Source organism: Ambystoma mexicanum, chromosome 4q, assembly GCF_040938575.1.
Source record: "Ambystoma mexicanum isolate Mex_15411 chromosome 4q, UKY_AmexF1_1, whole genome shotgun sequence".
Taxonomy (NCBI): domain Eukaryota; kingdom Metazoa; phylum Chordata; class Amphibia; order Caudata; family Ambystomatidae; genus Ambystoma; species Ambystoma mexicanum.
The window spans coordinates 325,784,717-325,807,238 of NC_090928.1; the positions used below are offsets into that span (position 1 = coordinate 325,784,717).

Here is a 22,522-nt window from a genome sequence, read left to right on the forward strand (position 1 = left end):
CAAGGGGTTTCAAAACCCCCATAATCGGAGACAGTCACCACAGATATGATATGATAGGTGATTTATAATGCGCTTAATACCCAGCAGTTTCTAAGCACGGACCGAACCTGTGGTGCTGCGTGTCATCTTGTTTCCACTGCGAGCATGTTACCCCTGAGCTACCCTCCCGAGAGGATACCTCCCTGTAAGGTTGGGGGCACAGACTGGACATTTGCACGCCAGAGGCCTGTGACTGCCGGTGGAGAAGGTCCTTCATATCAACATCCTGGAGCTACGGGCAGTGTTCTGGGCTCTCAAGTCGTTCCTCCCGTCTCTGAATGGCAAGGTGGTGAGGATCTTCACAGACAACACCACCACCATGTTTTACATCAGGAAACAGAGGGGTGCTCAATCCCCGGTGCTCTCCAAGGAAGCGCAGGACTTGTGGCGATGGCCCGTCGGACAGGGGCACGGGGGATGTTCCTCGTCCCTCTCCACCTGGGGGGAGTCGAGAACACTATTGCAGACTACCTCAGCAGGGAACTGCGTTCCTGACACAAGTGGGAGCATCGCCCGGATCAGGTGAACCGCCTGTTTGTCAAATGGGGCAGACCGCAGATCGATATGTTTGCGACAGCTGTGAATTTGAAAGGCCAGAGGTTTGCCAGCAGATTCCACCAGCCGAAGAGCCTGGGGGAAACGTTCTCCTTCCCGTGGGAAGGTCTGTTTTTGTACGCATTTCCTCTGTTGCCTCTCCTGCTACGAGTCATCAACACACTCGGACAGTGTCATTGCAAGATGATACTCGTCACACTGGTGTGACCGAGGCAGATTTCGTATCCGGACCTACTCAGCCTGTCAGCGTCACCTCCGGTCAAGCTGCCAGTGGTTCCAGATCGCAATCCTTCATCACGAGCCAGGACCGCGGTAGCCCTAGATGTTGGAGGGTATGAGTTACCAGTGGACTGCAGGGAAATCCTCGCCGAGACCAGGGCGTTGCAGAGCTTTCTGTACTTGTTATCCTTGGCAAAGGCCGGACTGGCTCACACATCCATCAAGGTACTAATGGTGGCTATCGCCTGCTACACCAGGTGCCCAGCAAGATCCTCGCTCTGGTCCCACCGACTCGTCAAGGAGGTTCTCAAAGGACTTTTCCGATCTTTCCCGCCGGCGAAGGCTCCTGGCCCGGGCTGGGATCTCAACGTGGTTCTGACGAGGCTCATTGGGGCCCCCTTCGAGCCTATGCATCAGGCCCCGCTTTTCTCTCGTGGAAAACCGCTTTCCTTGTGGCCATCACCTCTGCCAGAAGGGTAGGTGAGATCCAGGCCCGATCTTGTAAGCAACCGTACCCGACTTGCTACGAATCGAGGGTGGTGCTGCGTACGCACCCTCTTTCATGCCAAAGGTTCTGTCGGAATTCCACCTCAACAAGCCTTTAGTGTTACCTGTTTTTTTCCCCGAAACCTTTGTCGCTGACGGAAAGGGCCTTGCACTTGCTGGACGTTGCTTGTGCCCTTAGGTTCTATGTGACACGCATAAAGAGTTTTCAAAAGACTTCACAGCTGTTCATGAACGTTGCTGCTGTGAACCATGGGAAGGCTTAGTCCAAGGCTTCCATTTCAAGGTGGCTCTCCGGCTGCATCACGCACTGTCATTGGTTGGTGAACCGACCACTGCCACTCGCTGTGACAACAGCGTTTCTGTCTGGTGTGCCCCTGCAAAACATCTGCAGGGCTGCCACGTGGAGTTCCACGCCCACCTTCACAAAGTTCTACTGCGTCAATGGGGATTCCGGGAAGGAGTCCAGAGTTGGCCAAGCAGTGCTACGCAACATGTTCGTCTGAGTTGAGTCTGTTCCAGGGGTAAGTGTTGATTACTTCTGTTGAGCCTTGCCACCTCCCGTGGTTGTGTAATGTGTACTGCTATGCATTCGTTATCCATGAGCATGTGAATCCATGCCCAGACCCCATGCAAGAAGGTTTAAGTTACTTACCTCTGGCATGGATTCACATGCAAACACTCCCTCTCGCCCCTCTGCGGCTCTTCTTAGTCATACTACCACTTAGGACTGTCATTGGATTGGGTCAGTATGACCCAAAGGACAATGATTGGTTTAAAGGAGAAATACTGTATTTAAGTGAAAGTGAAACTGTTCTTTTCTTTTATTGAGGATTCCCAGCATGACTGGGCATATTCAAGAGCATGTGAATCCATGCAAGATCCATGCTGGAGAAAAATCATTACAGGTAAGTAACTAAAACCTTATGCATCCTCGGGCCCTGACCTCACACACCAAATCGCCCACAGCTTCTCTCTGTCCTCAGCACTTGCCTTGGCCCACCCTCCATCCTGGAGGCTCGCACTTACCTTACATTGCACTTCACTTGTTGCTCACACACGAACACCACAACGCCTATCCTATTCCCCATCCCTTCTGCACTTGGATGTCCCGAACACTCACAGCGCATAGTAGGTCCCCCCCACTATATTTAATATATTTATGTATTTCAATTGTTTCACATCCCCTTGTTCCCCCTCTGTTACCCTGTGTGCGTTTTGAAACAGTATTTACTTCCTGTATAAGCGCCTAACAAGCAACCAATAAATAATTATCAAGACTGCAGGACATTCAGGACATCCCAAGACCTGTAGGGCAGTCCATACATATGATTGTGGGACCATGTCAAATGCATTCTTTAGATCTATGAATGCTAGATAAAACTGCTCTCTTCTAAGCTTAACCCACTTTTGAAAGAATAGATGTAATCTAAGCACTGAACTGTCATCTGTATACCTTTTTGTAAACCAGATTGTTATTGCAAAAGTATTTTTTTTCTTCCATCTAACTCTCCAATCTGAAAGAAAATATAGATTTTTTTTTTAATGCTCCTGTGATATGTAGGAGGAGGGCCAATACCTTCCCGGGCATACCCTCCACCCTCTATTTTAGTAAATGGGAACCAATTCGGCAGTCTGCTATGAGGGAGGTGTTTTACTCATTGTGCATATATCCTCAAATAGAAGGTGAAGGACTCGTCCCGAAATGTGAATGCCCATTTTACGGCGTTCATAGTAAACAATGGTCAAGCCAGCGGGTTTGAAACTAAGTTCACTTGGACAAACCTAGTTCCATCAGTAATATGGAAACAGTAACCCACAGTCAACACCGCAGATCACCCCATACAGACCACAATAAGAACTTTAAAAGGATACATTTGTTTATTATTTTAGTCAAATTTCATTAAGAAAATATTAAATAGCTTGAAATTCACACAAGGAATAAACCTACAAAGATATAAAGTGCAATGTGTGGTAAAAAGTGCTGGTCACAAAGGGAGGCTGCAAGCAATTCAATGCCAGTTAACAATACAGGGGAAGAGTTGAAATAATCCCTCAAATAGAGGTTCAGTTGCCAGGACAACATTCTCCATCAGGGAAAGAAAAAAGAAAAAATCTCTCAAGCTGAAGGAGCCAGGTCAACTGGACAATGGTAGAAATAGCAATTTGATTAAATTAATAAGTTGATTAAATCAACCTATCACATAGGCAAAAGAAAAAAAGGAACAGTAATTTGATCCCAAATAGGGCAGTCCAATAGTGTATTAGCACTGCAAAACCTCACAATCCTAAAACCATACACATGAAAATCTGACATAGGATGCTGCTATGAGGGAGGTGTTTTACTCATTGTGCATATTTCCTCAAATAGAAGGTGAAGGACTCGTCCACAAATGTGAATGCCGATTTTACGACGTTCTGCAGGTATCCCAACATGGTTGAACATCTTTTCAGATTTCTCCTTTAGGATTACCAGCTTGACTATTAATTTGCTATGTCGAGGCCTTGCCCTTTATTATGTGGCGACTTACCTGCACTGCAGGGGCATAATGGCTCGTTCGAGTGCTCTTGCAAGTAGCCCTTTAAAAATTGCTGAAATGTTTGAGCCATACATTTTCGTGGATGTCAATTGTAAAGGGACCTGCTTCCCTTGTTATTACTAGTGTAATGATTTTCCAGAACACTCTTGAGTTCTTTGTGGCAGACCTTTCCTTTAACAGTTTCCATGTAATCTCTTCATAAACGTCCCCATTTTCCTTTCTCTTGAATTCTGCATGTATCTGGCCAAATTCCTTTATCTCACTTATTGTCACTGGCCGTCACTGTTTTGTGTCCTCTTTTCCTTTTTTGCACTTTATGGCAAACCATGTTGACTTTGCTACTGTGTGTTTTGCAACCGCTTTGCACGATTTTGATGAGTGAAGCTTGATTTGGGTTATTTGATTGTATAATATTTTTTGTTGTAATAGGCTCATTATTAGCTGCCTGCACAAATGTTTCATTATCTGAAATAAATTGTCATGCATTTTGGGTAAAACCATCTCTTTTTCTAACTGTGCCCAACATATCCTGTGCCTTTTATTTGAGCTTAATAAGATGATACAATTCCCATACATTAGTGGCTGAACAGAAGCATTCAGAACTAAATCTAGGGATAGAGGATCATGGTGACTTTAAGATCTGTTATCGAGTTGCTGTTGATGCACCCCCATTCGTTGTCATTCGCTAGAACATAATCTATTTCCCTCCTTTTGGAAAACTTGCCTTGATGTCTTAATCACCAAAAGCTTTTGTTGTACTTGTAAACTAAGACTTATAATTTGGTTTTGGTTTTAGCTGAAATGATTTTTAACACGTCTGATGGTCCACACAAAGGGATGGCCAGGAGCAGGAATTAAACGATGTAATAGTACTGCAGTGGCTACCATAGAAGTTCACTGGGCTACTCATTAGTTAAAAGTGGCTACAACACTGCTGTAGCCAAAACTACATCACAGCTGCAACCAGCCTAATCTCCAACACACTTTCAGGGGGATATAATTACCCTAGAGCAGAGATGGGTTGCCTAAGGAGCACCCCCTACACTGTAGCGCCCTATGGGCTACTGAGGTCAGTACTCCAGAAAATGGGTTGCAGTGATGGGGTGGGACATCAGTTGAAGTCCATCTGGTCCTTCACCAAAAGTTTAAAAAAACATGTTAGCCAACAAAATGTTTAGGGACCAAGAACCACAAAAGAGAAAATCTGTCCTGGTGTTACAAAACACTACAACTTTAACCAAACTTCACTAGAGACGTGCAACCCGGCAAAATCCGAGGTCTTCAGCTGGCTCTTTTGTTCAGAGGAAACTAGCCTCCAATTTCAGGCTGGACTTTATTTGTGGGTGGCACCAGACTGATTAAAAATGTCTATTTCTCTGGCATGGAGTCTGGCATGGATTCACATGCTCATAAATATTACCTGTCGGGCTGGGAATGCTCGGTAAAAGGAAAAAAAGGTTCACTTTAGCTTGAACAATGTATTTCTCCTCTAAACCAATCACTGTCAGTTGGGTCATAATGCCCCCGTCCAATGACGGTCCTCTTCCTAAGCGCCAACCCTGTAGGCCATCTTCAGATTTTTACTGCACGCTTCCTAGTGCTCTTTGAGTATTTTTGTCATATTTCAAGTTTTGGCAAATTTTATTAAAGTTTATGACCGATTTTCTTTTGTTAGACCAGTGGTCGACTACCGTCAGCAGTGACCCAATGTCCGCAAAGATCACACTACATGGCGCTTCTTTCCAGTATCAATAAGGCACAGGCTTGGGCCTACTTTGCGCTTTTCCACCATGACTGAGGAAACGAGATGTCTCTTCAAGCTTTGCGTGAAATGTGAATTGAGGAACGTGTATGTCGAAGATCGACACCATAAATGCCTGTATTGCCCTCAACCAGACCATGAGAAGGAGGAATGCGACGTCTGTAAAACAAGACAAAGAAGGATTGCTACAGCAGGCTGGAAGTGTGGCTCAAATCAGGCAAGGCCTCTGACCCTGCTTCCGGGCACGTTATGCTTACCCCTGGAACGGCCGGTCCTAACTAACTCCCCCAGAAATTAGGTTGGAATCCTTTGAGGACGCCCTGCCCTCGGGGGTCCAAAAGAAGGCAAGGCTGCACATCATTGATCCCACTGGGTTCACCGCTGCTGTGGGTTCCAGTCCGGGAAGGATGAGGTCACCAAGCCTACCAGTGAGTGGCGCTCCCTCTAAGCGAAAGTCCTTCACTCCTTCAAAACTCTGCTTGCCATCAGTAAACAAGGCGACGAAGGAGAGATCCAAAGGTGGACCTTCGCTGCCCCCCTTGGCCACGCCATCGGTAGCTCAACCGGGCAAAATACTTTGTCATAAACGATCACAACCACATTGACGGAGGCTCCTGGTACCACCTCGTCGTCGACGACCACTATTTTCTCATCAATACGAGGGGCTTGCCATGAAGGTGGTGTCCACATTCATGGCAACAGCAGCCCCATAGTGTCCCTAACGCCACGGCGTGAAGCAGCCGCCGCAGCTCTGGCAGGAGCCCCTAGTATGGGGACAGCTGCCGTTCCTCCCCAGAAATCTCCAGAGAAGGGAAAGGTTCAAACTCCTTTGTACCCTAAGAAGGGTACAGAACCATGGACTGCCCCGGTGAGACCGGTACAGAGTTGTACATGCTCCGATGAGGGCAACGACAATCTGCCGATGACTATTCTTCGGACAACAGAGGTCAGGGACCAGTGTCTGTAGGTCGGTCACCACGAGGCGAATCTGGAGCCTCCACCTCTCATTCCATCCACACCTCAGCCCAGGGACATGTATTTAGACATTCTGACCTCACTGCACACGCTTATATCAGAAATTCAACAGATTGCTGCCCACACCAGTCCCCGCTCCATCTAGCAGTCCCCCAATTCCACTTCCCGGCCCAAGTGCAGGTCAAAGGACCCTGCTGGGCCAAGGCTTTACCAACATCATGGGTCCAGACGGAAGACCATCATTTCCATCCCCTGGCTGGACGATCTCTGGGATGAGGGCCTGGTCCTATTGAAGAATCTGAGCACGGCTCCACCCAAGCAGGACATACTTGAGAAAAAATACGAAGTTCCGGGCTCTGTGGTCTCAGCCGCGGCCAGGAAACGCCCTACGAACCAGTTGTCTTCGTCCATGTTGCCTCCGGACCAGGAGCGGAAGAAGCTGGGCGCTGTGGGGAAAAGGATAATCTATACTGCTGCTAGCACCATTAAGGCCGCTAATGCCCTGGCCATTTTGTTCGACTATGATCGGGAACTATGGTATAAACCGGGCCCTACTTTTGACTTCTACCTGAAGACAAGAAGGTAGAAGCTCTGGTGCTGTTCCAGGAGGGGAAGTGGCCTCGGTCTATGCCATCACAGTGGCAGTGGACATCGCGGACATCGCAGACACCCGACTCCATCAAATTTTCAACTGAGTGTCTCTTTGTCGGCAGGAATGGCTGAAAGCCACCAACTTCAGACTGGACTTTCAGTCTAAAATATTTTAGACATGCGATTTGATGGAGAGAACCTATTTGACAAGACCATCGATGAGTCTCTGCAAATTATCAAGACAGACACAGAGACGGCATGTTCACTGGGTACCCTGCAGCAACATCAGTCGACGTCCTTTCATTCTTCGAGAGAAAAGCCCGGCAAGTGCATCAAAGGTACATACCATCCCTTATCAGCAGCCTTCCCGCTCCACAATTTGAAGCCTACAGAGGTTGCTTACAGGCATACGGCAGCGGAGGACAGGATCAGCGCCGACCGTAGGGCAGAGCTCCAACCCCGAAACAGGCCTGAACCGGGCTTGGACTCTGGCCCAAACTCGTGCACCCATTGCGAGGCCAGCTGGCGAGGTTCATCAACGCGTGGAAGACCATCCCCACCTGCAGATGGGTGCGGGATGCTCTCGAACAGGGACACACCTTGGAGTTCCAACGCAGGTGTCCTCGTATTCCCCTGGTGGCTCGACAAGAAAAGCAGGTGGCGCAACTGCTGCAGGAGGTCCACACCATGGTGAAGAAGTGGGTGATAGAGCCCGTCCCCTGTTAGGGAGATTTCTCATTTTATGGCTAATTTCCCTTACCTATAGAGTCCCCCAGCAGCTTTGCTGGATTTGAAGGGTTTATTTCTTTTTACCTGCTAAGAGTGAGACTCTTTTTTCCCACTCTTAGGCATTTTTGCTATGTGTGTTCTTTGCTATTTTTGTGTTTAATGCCTATGGGATCCTTTCTCTCACCCATAGGAACCATCTTTATGCACATGTGTTACACAGCACCCTCCGTTCAGTGACTCAGGGGTGTCGTAGCGACCCCCAAACATAGACTCCATACCCTGGGACTGACTACTGTCTCCCAGGGCATGTAAAGTCCCCATTGACTTTAATAGTCGATTTTTATGAACTTAACCAGTACACCCCATCTTAATATGGAAGTACTGGAAGGGGTTAATAGTTTTTCCCCAATGTTCATTTTCGAGAGGGTACCTTAAAGTCCCCCTCTACAAAGTTTCTGGCTGGTGGCAGTGGTTACTACCTTTTATATTCGACCGCAAATATTTTTCTATGGGATTTTCCCATTGTTCGAGGCTACCAGTTTTACTGACAGCCTCTAACATACCGCCGGTTTATTTTATTACTAACTTTACTCCGGTAGGTTTTATTTGCCGGAACTTTGATAAAACTTCTTTCTCGAGTCTTACTTCATTTTCCTAACCCAGGTCGGGGGTCCTTTGTTCGTCCTTTTGGCAGGCTTCTGCCAAGAAGCCCTCCTTTCAGCGCCACTGAGGCTGGGGTGGGGTCTGTTGTTTGGGAGGGGGAGTAGAACCCCCGGACAGAGTTGCCACCGCAACTCAGGTCGCACTCTAACCTGATAGGCTGGAGGGTCTCCCGCCAAGAAGACCACTCCACTGTGTGAGTGACATCTAGGCTGTATGAATGGGTCTCTTTCTGCATAAAAGCAGGGTCCTTAGGACTGGAAGAGAAAGACGACGTCACTGGAACTATGGAACCGAAGGGGAGAGAAGCCAGAGACCTCTTCAGCATCTACACCACCGGTGAAGCCCTGCCTGATCGTCTCACCACTTTTCTTCCACACAACGAGAGGAGATCTTCAGCGAAAGAGCCTCCTTCCCTTGAGCTGGTGGGGTCAATCAGTTCACCTATCGCATCCTCGGACCTGCCTTTGTCGAATTGACAGTGCCCTGTACTTGGAGACCGGATAGCCAGGCAGCTATCGACCCGGACCGCAATTAAAAGGAGCGTACCTTTTTAAACTTCGTTTGGCAGCACCGCGGCTGGTTTCATCCCAGGATAGTGCAGCGACTCGAACCTTCCTCCACGACGAGAGCCTCTCTTCCTCTGTTGGATCCCTCGACCTGTAGGAACTACCAGGAACAACCGCCACAGCAGGAGCCACTTCTTCACGTTTAAGGTACATTGTTCCGCCAGGCCGCCCTTTCTCCATGGTAGCCCTAAAGGTGTTTTAAATCCTTTAACTACTTGTGGAGTCGACCGCCCTCTCTCTTAACATTGTCTTTCGCCTCGCATCTACCTCTTCAATATTTTTCTACTAAAGACTTGACTGCAGCTATAACAACATTTTTGCTCCTAAGCTCTTGGTCCTGTACCACTGACTCTTGCTCAGGCCCATTGACTCTGGCTGATTTGTTAGATCTGCTCTCGCTAGATTCGTTTTCAATGAGAAATGTGTTGATGCACCTAAATCTTCTAAACCCCTCTTCCTTCCTTATGTTTTAACTTGTGGAGTGCCATTTTGCTCAGTTTTCATTCACTTGTCTTTTGGTTAAAGTGTTACTGTGCATTACTTGTTCACAAAACTTCAGGGGAGTGTTGCTACGGGGTGTCTGAAGATATTTTGGTTTAACTTGTACTTTCCCTCCCTTTCTTTGAATTGGTAGAGTGCCATTTATAGTAGGTTTTCACTGTGCCGCAAACTTGTCTACCATTGAATAGGGAGTTGTATATGCTTTTCTTTTGACTAAACTTAACTTACTTTATTAACTGTGATCTATGTGTTGACTTAGAAGTGTATAAAATAAATATATATTCTCTTTTTAATACAAAACATTGGTCAGTGTTTCCTTGCTCCATAGTACTGTACTACCTATTGTGTCACCCCTGAATACTGCTCATCTCCCTCTTGAGATAAGCCTGACTGCTTAACCACAGCTACCAACTAAATCTTTGTGGTACAGACTGACACGAAAGGGGATTTATTGCGCTCACCTGTAGTCCTAATCTGGGGTAGTGCTTCCTAAGGGAACTGCCCTGGATTCTGCATAACATCCCCCAGCACCTCTGGGGCTCCGCAGTGTATTCCAGATACTTTCTGGTCTGAAATAAGTCAGGAGGGTGGAGGCCAATCCTGGACCTGAGACGCCTCAACAAGGACTTGAAGTCCCAGAAATTCAGGATGCACAGTGCAGCACATGCTCGCCCAACTGGAGGAAGGCGACTTCCTGGCGTCTGTGGATCTGGAGGAGCCCTTCTTCCATGTCCCCATAGACAGAATGCACCGTAGGTTCCTGCGGTTCATGGTCCACAGGTGACACCATCAGTTCAAGGCGCTCCCCTTTGGCCTGAAATCGGCCCCAAGGGTCTTTACAAAGTGCTTGGCTCCAGTGGCGGCGGGTCTCCGTCTTGAGGGCATCCACATCTAACCTTACCTGGATGATTGTCATGTCCGATCCTGCTCCCACGCTTTGGCGAGCCAGCACACGGCGAGGACCGTGCATCTGCTGATGGATCTGGGATTCTCCATAAATTATCCTGTTTCGAGCCATCATAAAACGCTCGGTTTCTAGGAGCCGACTCAATGCGGTATCTTGTCTGGCATCACCTTCAGAAGAGAGGGTAATAGCCATCCTACGGAAGGTGCATCGCCTTTCGGCACGGTCTGCTACTGTGTGAGCCGTCAAGTCGCTGCTGGGCATGATGTCCTCCTGCATCAACTTTGCACACTATGTCTGAGGTACCTCCAGGAGTTTCTGGATGAGCGGTGGCTGCAAGTCTTGGGAACCTGGACAGAAAAGATCACCCTCACCAAGGAGTTCTGACGAGCAGTGGTGTGGCGTGTGCTCTCATCTCACGGGAGGGGCCCCATTCCAAGTCCCTCCTTAGCAGGAGGGAGTCGCCACAGATACTTCTCTGGAAGGTTGGGGAGCTCACAACAGACAGTTGCACACCAGTGGCCTCTGGCTGCCAGAAGAAGACCCTTCACATCATCGTCCTCGAGCTTTTTCTGTCTTCTGGACCCTCAAGTCCTTCCTGCTGTCGCTGAGGGGCAAAGTGGTGAGGAACTTCAGGGACAGCACCACCACCATGTTCTTCATCCGGAGGCAAGACGAGAAGCACTCTCCGTCTCTCTCCCATGGAGGCCCAGGACATGTGGAACTGGGCCATTCATCAGGACATGTTTCTCGTCCCTTTTCACCTGGTCGGCACCAAGAACACCATCGCAAACTCACTCGGCAGGGAGCTACGTTCTTGCCACGAGTGGGCAATTTGCAGGGACCAAGTGGATCTTCCATTCCACGAATGGGGACAATCCCAGATCGACCTTTTCGTGACGGTGATTAATTCCAAGCATCAGACGTTTGCTAGCAGCTTTCTGCAGCTGAGGAGCGCGGGGTGTATGCGTCCTTGTTCCTGTGGGAGGAACATTTCCTCCATTCCCACTCCTACGAATGATCAACACACTGTGTGTCACTGCAGATACTTGTCTCTCCGGCATGGCTGCGACAAATCTGGTATCCAAACCTGCTACGTCTATCCGCAGCTGCCAGCCATCAGGCTGCCTCTACTTCCTGATCTTCTCTCCAGAGAGGGAGGGGCAATTCTGCACCACGACATAGCGTCGCTGAACCTCATAGCCTGGCTCCTGCAGCCCCAAGAATTTGGACATTATTCTTTACCTGCGGAGTGTAAGGACATCATGGTCAAGTCCAGAGCCTCTTTAATGAGGACGTGCTACAGCCATAAGTGGAAGCGTTTCTCCGTGTGGTGCCAGGCTCAGAAGATTACCCCTCTACGTGTCGCAGCCCTGCAGCTCCTACTATACCTTCTTTCCTTGGCCAAGGCTGGATAAGCTCATGCCTCCATCATGGTGCACCTGGCGGCCATATCCTGTTACACCAGGACACCGGGTAAGCCTTCTGTGTGGTCGCACAGACTGGTCAAGGAGTCCCTCAAAGGCCTGTTCAGGACTTTACCGCTGGTGAAGGCTCCTGCTCCAGCTTGGGAACTCGATGTGGTCTTGACTAAACTAATGTGGTCGACCTTGGAGCCGATGCATCAAGACCCGCTAAAGATTCCTCGTGGCGATCACTTCGGCCAGGCTGGTCTCGGAGATTCAGGCCCTGTCTTGCAAGCAGTCATGCTTGTCCTTCCACGCTGACACCTTTATGCCGAAGGTGCTGTCAGAGTTCCACCTCAACAAGCCTTTGGTGTTGCCGGTCTTCTTCCTGAATCCGTCGTACCTATCGGAGAGGGCCTTGCATTTGCTGGACGTTGCTTGTGCCTTGACGTTTTATGTGTCGGGCACAAAAGGGGTTTCGGAAGACTTCTCAATTGTTCATCAATTTTGGACCTATGAATCATGCGAAGGCCTTGTCGAAGGCTTTCATCTCCAGATGGCTCTCCGGCTGCATCATGCACTGTCATCGGCTGGCTAACAGACCCCTTCCAGGCAAGCGGAGAGCCCATATCACCACAGCCATCGCAGCAACAATGGAGTTTCTCTCTGGTGTGCCCCTGCTAGACATCTGCAGGGCTGCTACATGGTGGTCCAAGCACAGCTTCACTTCACAAGGTTCTACTGCGTCGACAATGATTCCAGGGAGGAGTCCCGTGTTGGCCAAGCGGTGCTGTGCTACCTGTTCACTTGAGTTGTGTCTGTTCCAGGGGTGAGTCCCGTGGTTGTGTATGTGGACTGCTGTGTAATCTTGATTCATGAGAATGTGAATACATGCCAGACCCCATGATGGAGAAGGAAAAAGTTACTTGGCTGTAACTCCTTTTCTCCAGCATGGGTCTGGCATGGGTTCACATGCAAACCCTCCTACCTTCCCCTCTGTGGCTCTTTTTGGTTCATACTGTCACTTTACGTGCTACCAGATCTGAAGATGGCCTCCAGGTGTGGAGCTTAGGGAGAGGACTGTAATTGGACGGGGGCAGTATGACCCAAAGGACAGTGATTGGTTTAGAGGAGAAATAGAGTTTTCAAGCTAAAGTGAAAGTGGTTTTTTTTTTGTTTTTTTTTTTTAACCGAGGATTCCCATCTTGACGGGGAATATTCATGAGCATGTCAGTCCTTGCCAGACCCATGTTGGAGAACAGGAGTTACAGGTAAGTAACTTGTTCCTTCTCTGCTTTGCTTGAATGTAATTTGAGACCCTAACGATTAGGCACCATCTCATTGAACAGTTTATCATGCTTTGTTCTAAGATGGTGTCATGGTGTTGGCAAAGACAAAGCAAATGTGATGCACACTGAATCACATTCTCACACGCAATATATTGTCTGTCTCCCATTCTTACTCTCTGGGCTGCACCGGGCTTGGGTTTGGTTGTGGTGCCTGTGCTCCACCATAAAGTGTTGTGGTAGGGATTGGTTGCCTAACAGATCTGGTATCCTCAATTCAACATAGGGCTGTCTGCGGAATTTTCTGACACCCCTATTATTCAGAGATGATTGCAGCGGGCCTGGCATTCAAGGTTGTTGAATTTTGAATTTGTACATTTTAGGTCCATTGAAAATTTAGCAAAGTCAGTTTGCATGCTCATAATATTGTCTTCCATTGACCTCGCCCTGTTCCCCACTTACGTAACTGTGGACACTTCTTTCTTCAATCTGGTTTTCAGTGTTTCTGTTAGCTGTAAAGCCAGCTTGCATACTATTGAGCAGGTGGTAGAGGTCTGGTGTTTCTTGCACACTTTGTTCAGATTATGCATCTCAATGGTCCGCATCAGATTTGGCTTTGAGGTGTGCCTTGATTCTTACCACTGCCAGCTCCCTTTGTCATTGTGGATGGCCAGAGACCAAGTCAGGTGATCAATTAAAATGTGTTGAACCAGCACTGTTAATGGTAGGTAGGGCTGAGTATGCCTTATGCTGGACTAGTAGTACAATGCAGGACTTATTGACCCTGGGTGCCAGCTGGTAATTGGGTCCTGCTTGCGCCCTCCTCATGGCAGCCACCAGGCATAACATGGTGACAGGCTCAGCTTGGTGAGTCAGGCGTTGCGTGGTGCCCAGCAGGATAACCCTGCGGTGGATCAGTCACAGTCCTAGGAGTAAAGGTCTGGGACGGAGAAGTCAATAAAGTAGCAGCATCTGGTGATCACATGTCGAGACCGGCAGGGGCTGTCCAGTCTGGGAGGCCAAGCACTCTGTGCACCCCTAAGGCTCTCCAAGGGACATGTTACATGGCGCCGAAGGGGATTAACCGCCCCTAGAGCAGTTCCCGGGGCCGCCAGGCAAAAGTTCTACAGGCTTGCAGTGCTTATTTAATATCGACAGCAAAACTTGTATTCCCATTTCCGTTTGGGCTCCTCTAAGATGCAGCCATCTTGCGGGCTGCACCACAGCGCCCCCATCCACTCCTTGTTCTAAGGTCTTATTGAATACTCCAGCTGGCATTCTGTATAGTCTGGATGTGAAATGTACCCTCATCTATAGTGACTGAATTAAAGAAAATACTTATTCATTTGATTAGTTACTGCTGTTAGTCATGTATACTCCTTCCTCTCTAGCAACAGAGATATATGGGATAAAGTACCCCTGGCGGTACGTTATAAGGATATTGCAAGTCACAGAGGAGTTCCATGGCCAACTATGATCACTGAACTCAGGTGACTTGCAATATCCTTTTTATGTATGGTAGGGGATATTTTATTGCTTATAATACATGTTCACCCAATGTCATCCTCTTTATTACCTGGCCTCTTGCTGAATCTAATGTACGAAATATTCCATTTGCTAATCCGTATTGTCAATGTAGAATCTGTTTGTATTTTAGAAAGCTAGTATCCTGCTCCTAATCTGCTGCAGAAAAATGGTTCAAGCAATTTCACATTCAAGGAATTTGTAACGCTCAGCATGGGTTTAATTAAGTGATGCATTGGCAGCTGGAGTTCTGCTCTCTGCTGGCTCAAGCAGCAGGCATTGAGACATCACAACTGAAGCGTGATAACTGATTACAGAGCACTTGTGATGTAATTTGCTTATTACAGGTCAGTGGAAATGTCACAGCTAGCCTGTAATAATGTTTGTGATGCTGGAAATGCCTTTTCGGAGGCACAGGGCCTCCTGGTCCCTGTCCTACCACGTCTGTATTTTTATGCTATGTTTTCTGCCACTGAGGTCCAGCCTGGAACTTTGGTAGTGCAGCTCTTTTGGTGAACACCACTTATGGGATACCCTTATGGCACCCATGGGTGGAGGTACACACCTGTACCCCTTGTGTGTGTTTTTGACACCTGTGTGTTGCCCACAGAGCAGGGTATAGGCTGGTGGCAGCTACATGCTGACTTCACAGTGGCTCTGGGTGTCCTCCATTTCTGGGACACCCAAGCCCTGCCAGAGGAATTAATGGATTCCTGGATAAAGGCAAGATGGCCACTGTAGACCCAAAGTCCCAGGAAGCACTGACGCTGTCCCTTTCTCCCTGACTGGCTGTTGGGTGGAGATGCCATATGTGGCTCTACGGGCTGCCTCCCGTCAGGCTGACTGGAGCTTTCCCATGGACTATGGTTACACCCATTGCGGGGTCAAAGTCAACTCGCATTCTGTCTTGTGGGCATCTGGTTCTGGTTGTGACACACAATGCTTAGGCCAGCCCTGAGTGAAAGCACTGTAGTGTTCCGAAAGGCTGAGTGCTTACTCCAATTTACATTCTGTGTTACGAGTGTCTGGTTTGGGTTAATGGCCTGAATGCCTGTGTGCCTGATTGCCTGCCTGCACAAATGGACTCTTATGTGAGTGGCTGTCTGAGCCTGGCTCAGCTTGATTGAATGGGGAATAAATGTGTATAACTAAGGACCCCTCACTCACCAATTTATTCAGAAGCAGAAGTCAAAGCTGAAACAAGAAGCAGCTGTTCCCAGGAGCCCAGCTGGAGGAAGAAGTCTGCTGCTGCATTTCTTCAAGTAATCCGAAAGTTGCTATGTTCTTCTAAGAACTGATCCTAGAGAGGATCTGGTTAGGTGACCTCTTCCTGAGCTATGACAGACCATTGTGTACCTGCTGCTCTTCATCCGAAGTACACTGGAGACCCGTTCTGTTTGCCTGCCGTCTGGAGAAGGGGTCTTGGTGAGTCCAGAAGAGGAGTGCTTGGGCATCTCGAACCGACAAAGTCCAGTTTGTCGCCCAGGGTTCGGAGGAGTATTTGTGACCGCTGGAAGCCAGATTTCTATGTATCGCCCAGAGAAGGGGGTACCCTGGCATAGTGCTGCTTGACACCCGGAGCTGCGAAAATAACACCTGAGCAAAGAATCTTTTAAGGAACATCTGTGACACGACATCAGACCACGTTTTCCTGCAGAAGACGATCCCAGTTGGCTGTGTGCAGAGGAAGGTGCGCAGGTGGGTTTCCCACCACCAGAAACTGACAGACATACTGGAGTCCAGTCCAGTGGTCTAGTCGAGGTCGCCAGAAGCCATCTAGAGGTCTGTGCTGCGGCTGCAGCACCGAAGAACACAAAGTCGGCAAACCGTGAATTCCTGAAACCTGACACCTTCTTCTGCCACTGCACCCATTGCCAGTGAAAGGCATCCAATGTCCCCAAGAATCTTATCCTCTTCAGCCAGGCCTTTATGTAGTCCACTGCAGGTTTCGCCTTTGTGGGACATCCGCAGCCAGAGTAATAACCCACCAACGGAGACTGAAGGTGCTGCCTTTGCGACACTGTCCGTTTCCTCTTTTTCTCTGGGCCTCGACATCCCAGCGCCTCCTTCTTGCAAAAGGGGTCCATCCTTAAGGGGTCACGTCGAGTGAAACGAAGAACCTCCACCTCTTCGCCTGCCAAGGCCCCAAAGGTATTGTGATGAGGAAGAGCTTCTTCCAGGCTCAGGAATCGTCCAGGGATCCCCGATTCGTCTTGGATCCTGTTCTCCTGTGACATCTTGGGTACTTTGGGTTGGTGGAACCTATAGAGGTAAAGCAGAAATGTATTGAACATGTATGGAATGGGCTGTAATAGACAAGATAAGGTACACCCTAAATGTTCCCTTACATGTTGCCCAGGTGAGGCGATCCTCACACAGTATTACTATTTAAGTCTAAAGAAAGTATACTGCCTATGTTCTGAAACTAACCTGCCTTTCTTCCTTGATCTATGCAGTTACACCTTGCTTCGCAAGTCGCATGCTTTTAAAAAAAACTGTTGGCCTTTGGTGCATTATTAATGAATCTAAGTATCGTGTGGTACCACATAGAAAATATTTTGTTGACATTATTAGAATAGTATTGCCAAATTACAATGTGTTATTATGTATATATTTATCTGAACCTTATTTTATATAACGAAGCTGTGTTATAACTTAACCTAGTGTGTAGACATTCCTTTGTGGGGGCCTGGGGATTCCCTGTACTGAAGAACCAGCCTGCATCACCTCCTGAGAGCTTAAGCCTTTGTTGTTCGTCCATTGCTTCCATATAGAGACCCTTGGCTGGGGGTGGCCCTGTGCCTCTACCCCGACCAAATAACAGGGCAGAAGGACAGATAACCCCCCCCCCCCTCAGTCTTTACAATATTATGTATAGGCTTTTATATGGATTTCGCATTTACATTGATAAATTACTTTAATAAAACAGACCCATTAATAATCAATATGCACTCTAACAGAGCCAAGATTGCATTGGTGCCATTTTTTTTAAATAAGCTGTTTCTCCTCCACTTTTTGTTTAACCAGAGGAAGGAATGCTGGACTACTTTTTGTCCCTAGTTTGATCTGTGCATATTACCATACGCTTTTTCAGAAAGGGGTGCTGACCCAATATGCCTTTAAATTAATATTGGATTATTTGTGTCTTCATGTAGCTAATTAATACTAAATAATGGTCTGTGTTGCCATAAAGCAAATGGCGACCATGTCCAGAGCACCAATAATCAATTAGCCACTAATAAAGTGTAAACAATAGCAACGTACAGTAAGCATTTCTTATTTGCAAATGGGTTAAATAGATTGAGAATATGTATTCAATGCTATCGCCCTTGTTCTAAAATAAAATAGTAGTCCTGTGCAGATTCCAGTTAAAGATGATCAAGTATGCTGATAGACAACACCGTTGTTTTATTTAGAATGGTTTGTTAGGAGAATGGCTGGTAGCTGTTTCCAACCTCAGTTGTTTGACAGGAGTACTAAGCAATAAGTTGACCTTCTCTAAAAATTATGTAAATCTAAACCTTCCATTTTTACCAACAGAAAGGAAACTGGCTGAATATGCCAAAAAGTCCACGGTCAAGTCAAAACCTTTGGCTGTTTTGAGATCTCTTGAAGAAAAATATGTGGCTATCATGAAAAAATTGCAGTTTGGTAAGTCATGTGCTACACATGTGTATATATTTGTCTGTTACTGCCAATTTACTTTTAAGTTTGTTGTTGGTTTTATCTTGTCAAACAAGCTTAGCATTGCTCTACACAATCACTTTGAGTTGGGTCCAGAAAGAGCAAGTTGGGAGAAGCATTGTTTCGGGAAGCACATTCTTTTATCAGTGCTTATTGGGATGTGCATGTTTTAGTCTTAAATATACTGCGTTATAAAATAGTACTTATTGTGTGGCTACTCAACATGGCAACTTCTAAAGCTCACTATGCTTGGAACGTTTCCTTTTGTGGGGTGGAGACCCTCCGGATCTCGGAAGTAAAATAATGTTCAATTTGTTTACATACACCTGAGAATTAAGGAAATTACTATGTTTTGAGTAGTTGAGTTTCTCCAGAATGTGGTCTGGCATGGATTCACATGCTCATGAATATTCCCAATCGTCAGGCTTTGAATCCTCAGTAAAAAAGAAAAGCAGTTTTGCTTTAGCCTGAAAACTGAATTTCTCCTCTAAACCAATCACTGTCATCTGGGTCCTACTGCTCCCATCCAATAACAGTCATCTTCTTAAGCTCCACCAGTGGTGGCCATCTTCAGATTTTTACCACACATTTCAGTGTTGGGAGTCCCTCTCTTCTTGCTCTTGAAGCCTTTTATATAGTTTGAGTTTTTTGGATACATTATAGTATTTTTGACCGATTTTGTTCCATCGTTAGACAGTAGGTCGACGACCGACAGCGGGGATCCGTTGTTGGCGAAGATAAACTTTCATCGCTGATCTTCTCTTGGCAGTTTTCGAGAGGGACAGGCTTGGGCCTGCTTCCACCATGTCCGAGGAGAAGAGGGGTCTCTTCAAGATATGCGCGAAATGTGGACTGAGAAACGTATGTCGAAGATCGACATCACAAGTTTTGGATGCCTGCATCCAGACCAAGATGAGGAGGGATGGGGGATTTGCTGCGTTTTTCGAGGAAGACGAAAAAGGACCGTTACAGCAGGTTAGCAGCGTGGCTCAAGTTTGGCAAAGCCTCTGACGCTGCCTCCTGGCACAGTCATGCCTCATCTAGGACCGGCCAGTCCCATGAGCGAACTCGCTCTGAGAAGAGGTTGAGGGCCTTTGGGGACACCCCATTCCCAGGGGTCCAAAAGACAGCCAAGCTCCATGCTACGGATCCCGCTGGGTTCGACGCAGCCACAGGGGTCCCAGTTCGGGAAGGGCACGATCACCATCACCGTTTACAACCACAGCCTGCCAGTGAGGGACTGTCCCTCCAAGAGGAAGTACCTAACCCTGCCGGAGCTTTGTTTTGCCGTATTCTGACAAGCCTAAAAAGGAGAGGTCCTCAGGTGACTCCTCTCGCCCCCTGTCGACTATGCCATCGGCGGGCATAAAAATGACTTTGTCAACGACTGCTTCGTCGGCCAGGATGCTCACTTCGTGGACAACAACGTTGATGGTGATCCCGTCAACGAAAGCTCCGGCATCCACCTTGTTGATGATCATCACAACTTCGAAAGGAGGCCTGCCAACAAAGGTGGTCTCTATGATCGACGACAGCAACCACACAAGTTATCTTGCCACCACGGCTTCCGCTGACACCCCTGTGAAGGTGGCAGTTCCCATCATCACCCCACTCCCAAAGGTGTCGGGTAAGGATAGGGAGCGACTAAAGCCCGCAGACTTTCCACCCCCAGGCAGTGGAGAGTCCCAGACAAGGCTAGAGGATGCGTTGAGGGAGCCTGTGCATATCTACACAAGCCAAGCTACGACAACTTGTCCGAGGACTACTACTTGGACCATGAGGGGTGGGGAGGGGCGTGAGACTGTGTCCATAGAGGGGTCTCCACGCGATTAACCCATATCGCCATCTAGCACTAGGGGGCACTTCAGCATGGAGCCGTTGCCGGCTGCCCCTTAGGCCCCTCAGAATGTTGTTGGACATCCTTACGACACTGCGCACGCTGGTATCGGAGATACAGCAAAGACTGCTGTGAGACGGGCATGGTATCAAGAGAGAGGGCCCAGACAGCAGATGTGTATTTCAAATAAAAATGTTATTATTGATCAGGATGGTGTAACACCTAACTAACCCTATGCTATGGTGGGATTTTCCCTCCTTAAAAAATATAAGGAAAGTCTGTGTCTACAAGTCCAAATCAAGTCTGTCTGGCAAAACTTGTGCTTTTCCTCACAACTACAACACAATCTAGTGGGCAAATGTTCTCAACCAAGTAAAATGTGTTCAAGTTCAATACAGTTCCAATGTAACTTTGTTTCAAAGAGGTTTGATCATGTTCTGAAGTTACCTTCTGTAGATTGACAGGTATCATAGTTAACATCAAAAGAGGGTCTTCGGGTTTCCCTTCCCCCAACAGCCTGTGCGCTCATTCAAAAGACTCTAAAAAATGCCCTGCTCCTGAACAAGGAGGATGTGTTGAACTAAGAAAACTACAAGAACCAAGATGCCCAGAGGCGGCCATGGAGAGATGTCAGTGGTCATGCAAGGGCCAAGTCCAAACCCCTAGTACAGTCAAAAATCTTTGACACATTGTGATTGGAAAAGCTAAAGTGAACTACATTGTGGTAACGAATGTGAACCCGACTGAGGGACGTCCACAGTGTGACCTTGGTCTGAGCCCAGTTGAGGGAGGCTGACATTGTGAAAGGGATCAGAACCCAGCTGAGGGGGTTCCTCGGATGACCAAGAGTCACCCGACCTAAAGTTCTATAGAAGGAACTGTTTGTTGTTTGTTTGTGATACATCAGGCCTTGGGCACAGAAGACCCTGATATTGGAATAGGAAGTGCTAACTCGGGTCAGAGAAGCCCCAGAAGTGTGCTCTGCTTGAGAGTCCTGCCTTGTCCCGTGCTTCAAACGTGGGGAAGGGAGACCCCCGGCTAGAACATCCTGACTTATCGTTTTGAGAACACGTCTTTCTTTATGAACATTATCCCACACTATTTTGTATTTAGAGGTAAGGAATGGCAATAGGTTTTTCTTAGTAAAGGCCCTTTTTATTTGACTAGACTCCACTAGGACTGTTTTATTATTATTTGATGGTTGTAGCTTGCTCCCACCTTAGATTTAGGTTTAGATTAGGCATTTATTGCACCAATGTTTTACAGTTTAATGAACACCCATGAACTATGATCACTTGTCCGTCATGCTTTGATACCATTCCTTCCTTACAGTAGGAAGAAGTTGAGGTCCTTAGAGGAGGCTTCCCTGGCGAAGATCCCAAGAAAAAGGCGATACCACACACTCCATCAGAGTCCTTGTCAACGGTCTCCGTGGCTGCAGGACCCAGTTCTGAGAAGGGTCGGTCGCTGACTCAGTCGATGGTTAGCCTATCGGCTGGTGGGTTACCTCCGTCAGCGAGGGACTTGCTGGCCTTGTCATCCAAGCACAAGTCGTCTTAAGATGAGCAAGTCATCTAAGGGCCCATCTCCTGTTTCACCATAGTCATTGCCCTCGTTGACACGATCCTCGTCGATGACCACTTCAGACCATCGTCCGCCAATGACCTTTAAGTATACAAGCTCGTTGACGACTCCCTCTGCGAAGTCTGCAAAGTCAAGTCTTCCTTCTACGGCTGCTCCCCCCAAAGGGCCCGTCACAGACAGTCACCTTTACCTCTTCGACGGTCACCACACCCAGAGTATCTCTGCATCCAAGACCTAAGTCAGCGGTTCCAATGACGATCCCGTCAACGTCACCTGTTCTGTTCCGCAGGCTCCAGTTGTCTCCTCCTTTCCAAAGGTCTCTGATCTGATGAGACATGCCTTCAGCTCTGAAATTCCCAGTCTTTACTCTAGCTCCTCTGGTTCCCCCAGAAAATACCCATTCATATACACCAGTTGCCAAGAGAATCTGCCACAAGATTTTTATTCAGATCAGGAAGGGGACCATCAGAAGCCAGACCCCATTTTACCCATTGCTCACCGCCAGTGGGCCTTCCCAGCCGTTTAGCCCACCAAGGGGTTCAGGCCTACTTCCTGCTCCTGCTGTACTGGCTACACCAGCTCCTGCAGCAAGAGACCTGTCCTTGGACATCCTAACTGCCCTGCTCACTCTGGTGACAGATATTCAACAGAGA

General features: G+C 47.8%; 1 protein-coding gene across 4 annotated transcripts in view; it reads left to right on the forward strand.

The window, feature by feature from the left end:
* The window catches only part of BIRC6 (baculoviral IAP repeat containing 6), a 3,097,233-nt gene that overhangs the window by 2,963,608 nt on the left and 111,103 nt on the right, over positions 1–22,522 (forward strand). For all 4 annotated transcript variants that reach the window (XM_069607902.1, XM_069607904.1, XM_069607903.1 and 1 more), the window contains one exon: positions 18,305–18,415. In XM_069607902.1, the coding sequence (XP_069464003.1) occupies positions 18,305–18,415 (111 nt within the window). The remainder of the gene's footprint in view (positions 1–18,304; positions 18,416–22,522) is intronic.